This window comes from Petromyzon marinus, chromosome 74 (genome assembly GCF_048934315.1).
Source record: "Petromyzon marinus isolate PM22_M1 ecotype Great Lakes invasive population chromosome 74, UKy_Petmar_22M1.pri1.0, whole genome shotgun sequence".
NCBI lineage: Eukaryota > Metazoa > Chordata > Hyperoartia > Petromyzontiformes > Petromyzontidae > Petromyzon > Petromyzon marinus.
In genome coordinates this window covers 7,529,350-7,543,664 of record NC_133740.1, presented here as the reverse complement: position 1 = coordinate 7,543,664, position 14,315 = coordinate 7,529,350, and the positions used below count along the sequence as shown (strand labels likewise).

The window sequence follows — 14,315 nt, the reverse complement described above, 5'->3', positions numbered from 1 at the left end:
TGGCGGGAGGAGGGTGATGCCGTCCTGGTTTATACGGGGACTCCCCTCTACTTACGAACCTTCGACTTACGAACTTTCAGAGATGCAAACAGACCTGTCCATATGTCCAGTTTGCCTGTTCGGATCGAGATACGTAAGTTCAACCGCCTTGCAATAGATGGTGGTGGTGGCATCTGCATCTGCAGAACGTGAAGAACCAGTGGCATCTACATTTGCAGAACGTGAAGAACCAGTGGCATCTACATTTGCAGAACGTTAAGAACCAGTGGCATCTACAACTGCAGAAGGTGAAGAACCAGTGACATCTACATCTGCAGAACGTGAAGAACCAGTGGCATCTACATTTGCAGAACGTGAAGAAGCAGTGGCATCTACATCTGCAGAAGGTGAAGAACCAGTGACCTCTACATCTACAGAACGTGAAGAACCAGTGGCATCTACATCTGCAGAACATGAAGAACCAGTGGCATCTACATTTGCAGAACGTGAAGAACCAGTGGCATCTACATCTGCAGAACGTGAAGAACCAGTGGCATCTACATCTGCAGAACATGAAGAAGCAGTGGTATCTACATCTGTAGAACGTGAAGAGCCAGTGACATCTACATCTGCAGAAAGTGAAGAACCAGTGGCATCTACATCTGCTGAACGTGAATAACCAGTGACATCTACATCTGCAGAACGTGAAGAACCAGTGGCATCAACATCTGCAGAACGTAAAGAACCAGTGGCATCTACATTTGCAGAATGTGAAGAACCAGTGGCATCTACATTTGCAGAACATAAAGAACCAGTGGCATCTATATCTGCAGAACGTGAAGAACCAGTGACATCTACATCTGCAGAACGTGAAGACCCAGTGGCATCTACATCTGCAGAACGTGAAGAACCAGTGGCATCTACATTTGCAGAACGTGAATAACCAGTGGCATCTACATCTGCAGAACGTGAAGAAGCAGTGGCATCTACATCTGCAGAACATTAAGAACCAGTGGCATCTACATTTGCAGAACGTTAAGAACCAGTGGCATCTACATCTGCAGAACATAAAGAACCAGTGGCATCTATATCTGCAGAACGTGAAGAACCAGTGACATCTACATCTGCAGAACGTGAAGACCCAGTGGCATCTACATCTGCAGAACGTGAAGAACCAGTGGCATCTACATTTGCAGAACGTGAAGAACCAGTGGCATCTACATCTGCAGAACGTGAAGAAGCAGTGGCATCTACATCTGCAGAACATTAAGAACCAGTGGCATCTACATTTGCAGAACGTTAAGAACCAGTGGCATCTACATCTGCAGAACATGAAGAACCAGTGGCATCTACATTTGCAGAACGTGAAGAACCAGTGGCATCTATATTTGCAGAATGTGAAGAACCAGTGGCATCTACAACTGCAGAAGGTGAAGAACCAGTGACATCTACATCTGCAGAACGTGAAGAACCAGTGGCATCTACATTTGCAGAACGTGAAGAACCAGTGGCATCTACATTTGCGGAACGTGAAGAACCAGTGGCATCTACATCTGCTGAACGTGAAGAACCAGTGACCTCTACATCTACAGAACGTGAAGAACCAGTGGCATCTACATCTGCAGAACATGAAGAACCAGTGGCATCTACATTTGCAGAACGTGAAGAACCAGTGGCATCTACATCTGCAGAACGTGAAGAACCAGTGGCATCTACATCTGCAGAACGTGAAGAACCAGTGATATCTGCATCTGCAGAACGTGAAGAACCAGTGGCATCTACATCTGCAGAACGTGAAGAACCAGTGGTATCTACATCCGCAGAACGTGAAGAACCAGTGGCATCTACATCTACAGAATGTGAAGAACCAGTGGCATCTACATTTGCAGAACGTGAAGAACCAGTGGCATCTACATCTACAGGAGATTGTACAACTTTTAAAGCCATTCCCCGTGTTTAGCGTACACGCCGCACAACACGTTTGGAATCGACAGGTGATGAGTTGGACTTGTGAACAAATGGACTTGCAAACACACTTGGAACCTAACGCGTTCCGTAAGTGGAGGAGTCCCCAATGTGACGTCACGTCAAAATGCGCAACTTAAAATAAATATAGACAACACGTTCTACTTGATTAAATGGACTTTTTAATACATGTTTTCTCCTACAACATCAGAGCTCAGCGCCACATTAAATACGCACTACTACAATGACAATGGTTTAAAGCGATTTATTTGGGGGGGGGCAGAGCTTTGTGACGTCATATTTGAGGGGGGGGTCTGACTTTTTGTGACGCCGTGTGACGTCATTTATGGACGGCCCCTTGGCATGTCGACCGGAGTCTGGTATTTTACACCACCACAATAAGCAATCGCGTCGTTGTGGAGGAGGTTAGAAACCGGCAGGGCAAGCACTGCGCCCACCGCTGCCTCCACCACCTCCTCCTCTCCCCATGTGGCTGGGACCCAGGGACCCCCAGCATGCACCTACTGTCGCGTGGGGGTGGCAGAGATAGTGCGAGTTGGTGTGCGAGTGGTAGAGATTGTGTGCATGTGTGTGCATGTGTGTTCGTGCACACTATCGCAGGGGAGCGATAGCGTAGCGGTTGGCGCGCTGCGCTACGAACCTGGCGACCCGGGTTCGATTCCCGCTCACGGCCAACTCCGGTGACGATTATCTGAACCGGTCCCGGGCCTCCCCTAGGTCGACTCAGCCTCAAATGAGTACGTGGTGCGGTGTGTAAAAATCGCCACTGGGGAGAAAAAGGCGGTCGGGCGTGGTGCTGGCCACCCACCCCCTCGTGTACCGTTCCGGCCTTCATAGGTGCTCGCTAACAGCACTTGCCCCTACAGTCTGTTAAGGCTATATGGGGGATCTTTATCTTTGTTCGTGCAGCGGTTCGTGCTACGCTGCACTATGAACCCAGCGTTCCGGGTTCGATTCGACGATTATCTGACCCGGTCCTGGGCCTCCCCTAGGTCGACTCGGCCTTAAGTCGGTACTCCGCCGCTGTAGTCGAAATACCAGCGCTGGGGAGAGTTAAAGGTGACCTGGCCGCAGTGGTTGATGGTGGTGGTGGTCACGTGACCTCCCCCCTCGTGTACGCCATGGCAGCCTTCGTAGATGGCCGCTCACAAGTGCTTGCCCCTGCCACGCTGGGACCAAACGTTAGGTCACGTTGGTCTCCATCCGCCTTTGTAAACCTGTGTGCGTGCGTGCGTGCAGGAGCGCGCTTGCCCCTATTATCTGAACCGGTGCTGGGCCTCCCCTAGGTCGACTCGGCCTCGAATGAGCACCTGGTGTAGCGGTGTCGAGTAAACATCGCCACTGGGGGAGAGACAAAGGCGGCCGGGCGTGGTGCTGGCCACCAAACCCTCTCGTGTGACCTTTCCGGTCTTCATAGGTGCTGGTCGCTAACAGCACTTGCCCCCAACAATCTCTCAAGGCTATACGGGGGATCTTTGTCTTTTGTGCGCCTGTGTTGACAGTCGTCGAGTATGTTCAACACATTCAGCCAGCAGCAGTCACCCCAGGTACCCCACGGGTCCATCTGCCTGCTTGTGTCTTGCCTGTCTGCATGATTTTCTGCATGCGTGTCTGGCTGCGTGTCTGGCTGCGTGTCTGACTGTGTGCCTGACTGTGTGCCTGACTGCTTGTCTGACTGCGTGTCTGCCTGCCTGCGTATCGAACTATGTGTCTGACTGCGTGCCTGACTGCGTGTCTGCCTGTGTGTCTGCCTGTGTGTCTGCCTGTGTGTCTGCCTGCCTGCGTATCGAACTATGCATCTGCCTGCGTGTCTGACTGTGTATCTGCCTGTGTGTCTGCCTGCCTGCGTATTGAACTATGCATCTGCCTGTGTGTCTGCCTGCGTGTCTGACTGTGTATCTGCCTGTGTGTCTGCCTGCCTGCGTATCGAAGTATGCGTCTGCCTGTGTGTCTGCCTGCGTGTCTGACTCCGTTGTCTGCTTTGTCTGCGTGCTTTGTGTGTCCCTGTGTCTGCCTGTCTGTGTGTATGTCTGCCTGCATGCTTGTGTCTGCCTGTTTGTATGTTTGTGCCTACCTCTGTCTCCCAATGGGATTCAGCAGTCCCCCAGCGGTTAGCGCCACACTGCGCTACGAACCCGGCGGCCCGAGTTCGATTCCCGCTCACGGCAAACACCAGCGACGGATTATCCGAGCCGGTCTTGGGCCTCCCCCAGGTCGACTCAGCCTCAAATGAGTACCTGGTGTGGTGCGTAAACATCGCCACTGGGGAGACAAAGGCGGCTGGGCGTAGTGCTGGCCACCCACCCCCTCGTGTACCGTTCCGGCCTTCATAGGTGCTCGCTAACAGCACTTGCCCCTACAGTCTGTTACAGGCTATATGGGGGATCTTTGTGTGAGTGTACACGTGTGTGTGTGTGTATGTACACGTGTGTGTATGTGAGTGTGTGTGTACGTGTGTGTGTATGAGTGTACGTGTGTGTGTGTATGTATGTGTGTATGTGTGTGTATGTACGTGTATGTGTGTATGTGAGTGTACCTCCGCCCCTCTTTGTGGGATTATGCCGCATTGGCGCTGCAGTCGTTCGCCCCTGAGAGGAGCGAACGTTCGCGTCTGTCTGTGGGGGGGCTGGGCGGAGGCCATCCCGTGGGTGGTGTGAGGTGTGTGGGGGGGGGGATCGGTGGGGGGTAGGGGAGGGCCGGCGCCCGCACGCATCACGTCACCCCACTCAGCTGGATTAGGCTGCCGCGGCCCGATTGTGGACTCAGCGATCTTCGCTCCCCTTCTCGCTCGCCCACCCGCCCTCTCGCTCGCCCACCCGCCCTCTCCCTCGCCCGCTCTCCCACCCACCCTGCCACTCACCCGCTCGCCCACTCGCCCGCTCTCCCGTTCGCTCGCCCACCCACCCTCCCGCTCACCCACCCTCCCACTCACCCACCCTCCCACTCGCCCACTCTCCCACTCACCCGCTCTCCCGCTCGCTCGCCCACCCACCCTCCCGCTCACCGACCCACCCTCCCACTCACCCACCCTCCCACTCACCGACCCACCCTCCCACTCACCCACCCTCCCGCTCGCTCGCCCACCCACCCTCCCGCTCGTTGACCCACCCTCCCGCTCGCCTGCTCTCTCGCTCGCTCGCCCACTCACCCACCCTCCCACTCGTCCGCTCTCCCGTTCGGTCGCCCACCCATCCTCCCGCTCGCCGACCCACCCTCCTGCTCGCCCGCTCGCTCGCCCACCGCTTGCTCGCTTGCTCGCCCACTGCTCGCTCGCTTGCTCGCCCACGCACCCGCCCGCTCGCCCACCCACCCTCCCACTCACCCACCCGCCCGCTCGCCCGCCCACCCTCCCGCTCGCCCACCCGCCCGCTCTGCCACTCCCCCTCTCGCCCGCTCGCCCGCTTTATAATTGAACCCCTCCCATCGTCGCCCCTTGCATTCGCGCGCTGCGTCAGCCACGCTCCCGGCAACGGCCGTGGCGGAGAGACCGAGGTGAGATCCGCTCTTTGGGAGGGCCGCTCGGTGAGGATCGGTGAGGCTGTGGACGCCCCCCACCACCGGCTTTTTGGGGGTACCCCGGTGTTGGTGTCGGTGAGGGGGTGGTGAAGAGTACTCCACGTTCGGCTTCCTGGCTTCCTACGGCCCCCATCACTCATGCCCAGCCGCTCCACTCCGCTACCCTCTACTCTCCTCTCATCTCCACTCCGCAGCCTCGCCATCCCCTCCGCTACCCTCCCCTCTCCTCTCGTCTCCGCTCCCCCAGCCTCGCCATCCCCTCCGCTACCCTCCCCTCTCCTCTCGTCTCCACTCCGCAGCCTCGCCATCCCCTCCGCTACCCTCTACTCTCCTCTCGTCTCCACTCCCCCAGCCTCGTCATCCCCGCCACTACCCTCCACTCTCCTCTCGTCTCCGCTCCCCCAGCCTCGCCATCCCCTCCGCTACCCTCCCCTCTCCTCTCGTCTCCACTCCGCAGCCTCGCCATCCCCTCCGCTACCCTCCCCTCTCCTCTCGTCTCCACTCCGCAGCCTCGCCATCCCCTCCACTACCCTCCACTCTCCTCTCGTCTCCGCTCCCCCAGCCTCGCCATCCCCTCCGCTACCCTCCCCTCTCCTCTCGTCTCCACTCCGCAGCCTCGCCATCCCCTCCGCTACCTTCCACTCTCCTCTCGTCTCCGCTCCCCCAGCCTCACCATCCCCTCCGCTACCCTCCCCTCTCCTCTCGTCTCCACTCCGCAGCCTCGCCATCCCCTCCGCTACGCTCTACTCTCCTCTCGTCTCCACTCCGCAGCCTCGCCATCCCCTCCGCTACCCTCTACTCTCCTCGCCCTCCCGTCTCCGGGCTCGTACGGCGTTGCTTAGGGGTGGCCGTTGCCTAGGGGAGGCCGTTGCCTAGGGCAGGCCGTTGCCTAGGGGAAGCCGTTGCCTAGGGCAGGCCGTTGCCTAGGGGAGGCCGTTGCCTAGGGGAGACCGTTGCCTAGGGGAGGCCGTTGCCTAGGGGAGGCCGTTGCCTAGGGCAGGCCGTTGCCTAGGGGAGACCGTTGCCTAGGGGAGGCCGTTGCCTAGGGGAGGCCGTTGCCTAGGGCAGGCCGTTGCCTAGGGGAGGCCGTTGCCTAGGGCAGGCCGTTGCCTAGGGGAGGCCGTTGCCTAGGGGAGACCGTTGCCTAGGGGAGGCCGTTGCCTAGGGCAGGCCGTTGCCTAGGGGAGACCGTTGCCTAGGGGAGCCCGTTGCCTAGGGGAGACCGTTGCCTAGGGGAGACCGTTGCCTAGGGGAGGCCGTTGCCTAGGGGAGGCCGTTTCATAGTGGAGCCCGTTGCCTAGGGGAGGCCGTTGCCTAGGGGAGGCCGTTGCCTAGGGGAGGCCGTTGCCTAGGGGAGGCCGTTGCCTAGGGGAGGCCGTTGTCTAGGGGAGGCCGTTGCCTAGGGGAGACTGTTGCCTTGGGGAAGCGGGGGGTGGGGAGGGGAGGTGGAGGAGCTGTTGCCGAGGAGACTGCGTTGCCGTCATGGAAACGTGGAGTTGCCACCTCTGGCCCGGGCAGCGAACAGCAGCCGTGGCCTCTGTTGAGGTTCCCCGTTCGCCTGGCGGCGGCGGCGGCGGTGGCGGCGGCGGCGGCGGTGGCGGCGGTGGCGGCTGAAGCGTTTGATGCGGTTCGCGTGGGGTTGAGGCCCGTTGATTTCGCTCGGGGCAGAGTAACCCCCCCCACCATCCTCGCCCCCTCCTCCTCCCATCCTCGCCCTCCCCCCATCCTCCTATTCACCCCCCCCCCCCCCCCCCGTTGCCTCCCCCCCTGTTGCCCCACCCCCGCCGTGTTGTGCCCCCCTCGTGCGTTACAAAAGATACCCATCAATGCGGAACCCAGCTTGCACGCGTGTGTGCAGTGTGTGTATGTGTGTGCGGTGTGTGTATGTGTATGCTGTGTGTATGTGTATGCTGTGTGTGTGTATGTGTGTGCGGTGTGTGTATGTGTATGCTGTGTGTGTGTGTATGCTGTGTGTGTGTGGCTGTGTGTGTGTGTATGCTGTGTGTGTGTGGCTGTGTGTGCGCGGTGTGTGTATGTGTGTATGCTGTGTGTGTATGTGTATGCTATGTGTGTGTATGTGTATGCTGTGTGTGTGTGTGTATGCTGTGTGTGTGTGGCTGTGTATGTGTGCGGTGTGTGTGTGTATGCTGTGTGTGTGTGGCTGTGTGCGGTGTGTGTATGTGTATGCTGTGTGCGTGTGGCTGTGTGTGTGTGTGGTGTGTGTATGTGTATGCTGTGTGTGTGTGGCTGTGTGTGTGCGGTGTGTGTATGTGTATGCTGTGTGTGTGTGGCTGTGTGTGTGCGGTGTGTGTATGTGTATGCTGTGTGTGTGTGTATGCTGTGTGTGTGTGTATGCTGTGTGTGTGTGTATGCTGTGTGTGTATGCTGTGTGTGTGTGTGGTGTGTGTGTGGCTGTGTGTGTGTGCGCTGTGTGTGTGTGCGGTGTGTATGTGTATGCTGTGTGTGTGTATGCTGTGTGTGTGTGTATGCTGTGTGTGTGGCTGTGTATGTGTGTGGTGTGTGTGTGTGTGGCTGTGTGTGTGTGCGCTGTGTGTGTGTGAGGTGTGTGTATGTGTATGCTGTGTATGTGTATGCTGTGTGTGTGTATGCTGTGTGTGTGTGTATGCTGTGTGTGTGTGTATGCTGTGTGTGTGTGTATGCTGTGTGTGTGCGGTGTGTGTGTGTGCGGTGTGTGTGTGTGTATGCTGTGTGTGTGCGGTGTGTGTATGTGTATGTTGTGTGTGTGTGGCTGTGTGTGTGGCTATGTGTGTGTGGCTGTGTGTGTGTGCGCTGTGTGACTGTGCGCCGTGTGTTACTTTCCACTGTGTGCAGATGTGTGTGTAGCTGTATGGGTTTGGCTTGTGTGTGTGGCTGTGTGTGTGTGTGTGGCTGGCTGTGCGCGGCTGTGTGTGTGTGCGTGCAGATGTGTGTTACTGTGCGTATGTGGCTGTGTGTGCAGTTGCGAATGCAACTGTGTGTGCGCTGTGCATGTTACTCTGCGTTTGTGTGGCTGTGCGCTCTGCGTTCCAGTCCTCCGTGTGCCTTTTCCCGTCCCTGAACGCTCAGCAGCAGCAGCAGCCGCAGCCGCCACACTCTTTACCAAACAGCGAGTTTCCCCGGACAATCGGCGGCAGCCAATCGGCACGAGCCGAGCCCCGGGACATTGACCGCTCCGGCACAGGTCGGGCCGGCAGTCCGACCGGCCGCGGTGACGGCGGTGACGGCGGTGACGGCTGACCGCCCCCCTCCCACCCACCCGCCACTACCGTGCCAGGCCCCACGAGGAATTTATCGCTGGGGTGTGGCCCACGGCTTTTGCTGCTGAACGGACCCGAGCGTCGCCTCCCGGGGGGGGTTGAGGGAGTGGGGAGTGGGGAGCGGCGCTCCGCACTTTGGCACCTGTATTGGTGGCTGTAAATTCCTCGCCGGGGTGACCGGGCGCTGGTCAGCGCCGGTTAAACATCACCCGGCACCACGCGCACACACACCACGTCCGCACGCACACCACGTACATACGCACGCACACCACGTACGTACGCACGCACACCACACACGCACATACGCACGCACACGCACGCACACACCACACGCACACGCACGCATGCGCACACACCACACGCGCGCACACGCGCACTTACACACACACCCGCTCTTACACACACACACACGCGCTCTTGTACACACATATGCGCGCACTTACACGCGCACGTACACACACACACGCGCGCACACAGCCAACCGCCGCACTTTGCCGTATCAGCGTTTCCATTCCCACACTGAATTATTAATGGGCGTCTCGGTGGAGAAGATAAACCACACAGCCGTCTTTGTAATGTTTTACCGCGTCGGTTATATTTTGCACAGCGACGTTAACCACCTCGCCTGGCACACAGGAGGTCGTCGTGGGTTCGATCCCGACCCTGCCGCCTGCTGTATATTTGGAGTCTGCGTGTCTCTCTCTGTCTCTCCCCGTGATCGCGTGGATTTTCCTCTGGGTCCCACCGGTTTTTCCCTCCATATTTGGAATTAACATCACCACGCGTTCAGAGCATTTAGCTGCTGCTATCAATTTCCACGTGATGATGATGATAAGCCACTTCGTTGAGCTATCATTTCTGATAGCCAGGGGGTCGCTTCTGAAATAGAGCTACGTCGCTCAGTGGGGCCTTACCTGATAAAATAAAAAAGATACAGTTCAAATATATATAAACTGGAGTATATGGGGGATCTTTGTCCTTGAGTAGTGGATAGGGTGTGTGCGTGGTGTGTAAGAGCGCGTGGGTATATGCAGGGCAACGGTAGCATAGCAGTTGTCGTGGGTTTCTTCTCTCCACATTTAGAATGCGTTCATAGTATCTGGCTGCCACTATAAATGTCCACGTGATGATGGTGACGATGATGCGCCACTTTCGTTGAGCTGCGGTAATTTTTTTGTGATAGCCAGGGGGTTGCTTCTGAAGAAGAGCTACGTAGCTCTGCGGGGCCTGAACCTGGTCAAATAAAAATAGTTTAGTTTTAGTATGGATCTCGATGAGTATGGGTCTGTATGGGTCTCTGAGTATGGGTGTCTGTGGGTCTGTATGGGTCTCTGTGGGTCTGTATGGGTCTCTGTGGGTCTCTTGTTTCTCTGAGTGTGTCTCTGTAGGTCTGTATGGGTCTCTGTGGGTCTCTGGGTCTCTGAGTGTGTCTCTGTTGGTCTGTATGGGTCTCTATGGGTCTCTGTGGGTCTCTATGGGTCTCTGAGTATGGGTCTCTGTGGGTCTGTATGGGTCTCTGTGGGTCTCTGGGTCTCTGAGTGTGTCTCTGTTGGTCTGTATGGGTCTCTATGGGCCTCTGTGGGTCTGTATGGGTCTCTGAGTATGGGTTTCTGTGGGTCTGTATGGGTCTCTGTGGATCTCTGGGTCTTTGAGTGTCTCTAGATCTGTATGGGTCTCTGTGGGTCTCTGGGTCTCTGAATGTGTCTCTGTTGGTCTTTATGGGTCTCTGAATGTGTCTCTGTTGGTCTTTATGGGTCTCTATGGGTCTCTATGGGTCTTTATGGGTCTCTGTGGGTCGCTATGGGTCTCTACGAGTCTGTAGAAACACACGTTTCTAGTATCTGGCTGCTATAAATTCCCACGTGATGATGATGCGCGACTGCGTTGAGCTGCGGTCACTTTTTAGTGATTGCCAGGGGGTCGCTTCTGAAAAAAGTGACCCCCTGGCAATGGGGCCTTACTCTGGTAACAATAAAATAGTTTAGTTTTAGTATGGGTCTGGATGAGTGGGTCTCTGTGGGTCTAAATGAGTGGGTCTCTGTGGGTCTGTATGGGTCTCTGAGTCTGGGTCTCTGTGTATGGGTCTTTATGGGTCTTTATGGGTCTTTATGGGTCTCTGTGGGTCTGTATGGGTCTCTGTGGGTCTCTGAGTATGGGTCTCTGAGTATGGGTCTTTGAGGGTCTCTGTGGGTCTGTGTGGGTCTGTATGGGTCTCTGAGTATGGGTCTCTGTGGGTTTTTATGGGTCTCTGTGGGTTTTTATGGGTCTCTGTGGGTCTGTATGGGTCTCTGTGTATGGGTCTTTATGGGTCTCTGTGTATGGGTCTTTATGGGTCTCTGTTGGTCTGTATGGGTCTCTGTGGGTCTCTGAGTATGGGTCTCTGAGTATGGGTCTTTGAGGGTCTGTGTGGGTCTGTATGGGTCTCTGAGTATGGGTCTCTGTGGGTCTGTGTGGATCTCTATGGCTCTCTACGAGTCTGTAGAAAAACACATTTATAGTATTTTGGCTGCTATAAATGTCCACGTGATTTTGTCATTGCCAGGGGTTCGCTTCTGAAGAAGAGCTGCTACGTAGCTCAGTGGGGCCCTTAGCCTGGTAACAATAAAATAATAGTTCACGTTTAGCCGTCGATTGGTCCGCGTTGTGTGGCGTGGAGTTTCGTGTCGAACTAGGACCCATGCCGAACAGCGGGGAGGGGTGGGGTTTGTTGCCGTTGCCGTTGCCTGTTACACCGCCGGGCGAGCTGACGACGAGACGCCAAATGTGGAAACCCGGGGCCCGGAGTTTCTGTTGCCAGCGTCGGGAACGATCGCCGCTGCGGTTTGTGGCCTAGCAGGGCCCCCACGAGGCCCCAGGCGGGGCCCCCAGCGAGAGGGGCCTCGCGAATCGACCCGGGTTCGATTCCCACTCACGGTCAACACCACCGGTGACGATTATCTGAACCGGTCCTGCGCCTCCCCTAGGTCGACTCGGCCTCAAATGAGTACCCGGTGCTGTGCGGTGTGTAAACGTCGCCACTGGGGAGACAAAGGCGGCCGGGCGTGCTGCTGGCCACCCCACCCCCCTCGTGTGCCGCTGGGATACGTGAGGGGCGCTTTACGCGTTCCCTGTGGAGGCCACGGGCGTGTGTGTGGGAGGAGGAAGCACAGACGTCCGATCTGTGATTTAAAAAAAAAAAAGACCTTCATGGCTTGTCGGATTCCTTCAGTGTGAATAAAGATTCGATTTGTGTCTATTCATTGGGTTCTTACTGCGGCGCCAGTGTTCCATCTTGACCTTGTGTGACCTCCCTCGCCCCCTTCCTCTATGGCCCCCCCCCCATCCCCTCCCCTCCACTTCCTTCTCGCCTCGCCTCCACCCCCCCCCCTTCTACTCTCACTCCACTCCACTCCCTCCCACCACTTTCCCCCTCTCTCCTCTCCCCCCTTTCTCCCCCCACCCACCATTGTCACCTCCCTCCCTTTCACTCCCCCCACTTCACCCCTCAAATCCCCCCCTTTTTTCTCCCTCCTTCCACTCCCCTCCTCCCCCCCACCCACCTTCTCTCCCTCCCCTCCCCTCCACACTCTCCCCCCCTTCTCCCCTCCCTCCCTTCCACTCCCCTCCCCCCCCACTTCTCTCCTCCCTCCTTTCACTCCCCCACCTCCTTCTCCCTCCCGTCCCCTCCCTCCCCGCTCCCCCTCCTCCTCCCCCCTCCGTGCAGCTGAAGATGGATTCCGCAGGCGTGAAGATCCTGGAGACGGCGGAGGACATTCAGGAGCGACGACAGCAGGTGCTCGAACAGGGTGAGGCTCGCTCACCCGGGACCCCCGCTCACCCGGGACCCTCCGCTCACCCGGGCCCCCCGCTCACCCGGGACCCTCCGCTCACCCGGGCCCCCCGCTCACCCGGGACCCTCCGCTCACCCGGGACCCTCCGCTCACCCGGGCCCCCCCGCTCATCCGGGACCCGCTCACCCGGGACCCGCTCACCCCTGCTCACTCACCTGGTCCCCGCTCACCTCACTTTCCTGTAACTCACTCACTCCGCCCGTCCTCTCCCTTTTCACTCACTCGCCAATTCTCTCTGTGACTCTCCACCATCTCGTCCCTCCTCCCCATCTTCCTCATCTCCCTTCCCCCATCCTCCCCATCCCTCCTCCCTCCCCAGCCTCCCTCCTTCCCCCTCCTCCCTCCTTCCCCCATCCTCCCTCCCTCCCTCACCTCCCTCTCCCATCCTCCCTCCCTCCCCCCATCCTCCCTCCCTCACCTCCCTCCCTCCCCCATCCTCCCTCCCTCCCCCATCCTCCCTCCCCCATTCTCCCTCCCCCATCCTCCCACATCCTCCCTCCCTCCCTCACCTCCCTCCCTCACCTCCCTACCTCCCCCATCCTCCCTCCCTCCCTCCCTCACCTCCCTCCCTCACCTCCCTCCCTCACCTCCCTCCCTCACCTCCCTCACCTCCCTCCCTCACCTCCCTCCCTCCCCCATCCTCCCTCACTCCCTCCCTCCCCCATCCTCCCTCCCTCACCTCCCTTTCTCCCTCCCCCATCCTCCCTCCCTCCCCCATCCTCCCTCCCTCCCCCATCCTCCCTCCCCCATTCTCCCTCCCCCATCCTCCCTCCCTCCCCCATCCTCCCTCCCTCACCTCCCTCCCTCACCTCCCTCCCTCTCCCATCCTCCCTCACCTCCCTCCCCCATCCTCCCTCCCTCTCCTCCCCCCATCCTCCCCCTCCTCCCCCCGTCCTCCCTCCAGATACCACCGCTTCAAGGAGCTGTCGAGCCTGCGGCGGCACAAGTTGGAGGATTCGCGCCGCTTCCAGTTCTTCCGTCGCGATGCCGACGAGTTGGAGAAGTGGATCCAGGAGAAGCTGCAGGTGGCCTCCGACGACAGCTACAAGGACCCCACCAACCTGCAGGTGGGTGGTGGTGGTGGTGGTGGGTGGTGGTGGTGGTGGGTGGTGGGTGGTGGTGGGGCGGGACCAGGGCGGGGAGCCCGGCGGCCCGGGTTCGATTCCCGCTCGCGGCCGACACCGGTGACGGTTGTCTGAACCGGTCGTGGGCCTCCCCTAGGTCCACTCGGCATCAAGTGAGTAACCTGGCGCGGTGTGTGAACGTCGCCGCTGGGGAGAGACAAAGGCGGCCGGGCGTGGCGCTGGCCTCCCGCCCCCTCGTGTGCCGTGCCGGCCTTCATAGGTGCTGCTGCTCGCTAACAGCACTCGCCACAAATAGTCTGTTGTGGCTATACGGGGGATCTTTGTCTTTGTGAGTCATTGAGTGATGGTTAGTGAGTGTGAGAGTGATGGTTAGTGAGTGTGATGGTTAGTTAGGGTGATGGTTAGTGAGTGTGAGAGTGATGGTTAGTGAGTGTGATGGTTAGTGAGTGTGAGAGTGATGGTTAGTGAGTGTGAGAGTGATGGTTAGTGAGTGTGATGGTTAGTGAGTGTGAGAGTGATGGTTAGTGAGTGTGAGAGTGATGGTTAGTGAGTGTGATGGTTAGTGAGTGTGAGAGTGATGGTTAGTGAGTGTGAGAGCGATGGTTAGTGAGTGTGAGAGTGATGGTTAGTGAGAGTGATGGTTAGTGAGTGTGAGAGTGATG

The 14,315-nt window shown here is 57.9% G+C and overlaps 1 protein-coding gene across 7 annotated transcripts in view; it reads left to right on the top strand.

The window, feature by feature from the left end:
- The window catches only part of SPTAN1 (spectrin alpha, non-erythrocytic 1), a 119,844-nt gene that overhangs the window by 9,328 nt on the left and 96,201 nt on the right, over positions 1-14,315 (top strand). For 6 of the 7 annotated variants that reach the window (XM_076056043.1, XM_076056041.1, XM_076056047.1 and 3 more), the window contains exons 2-3: positions 12,442-12,518; positions 13,470-13,635. In XM_076056043.1, the coding sequence (XP_075912158.1) occupies positions 12,448-12,518; positions 13,470-13,635 (237 nt within the window). In that variant the 5' untranslated portion in view covers positions 12,442-12,447. Of the gene's footprint in view, positions 1-5,320; positions 5,458-12,441; positions 12,519-13,469; positions 13,636-14,315 lie in introns of those variants that run through there. The other variant, XM_076056042.1, reaches the window with a different exon arrangement.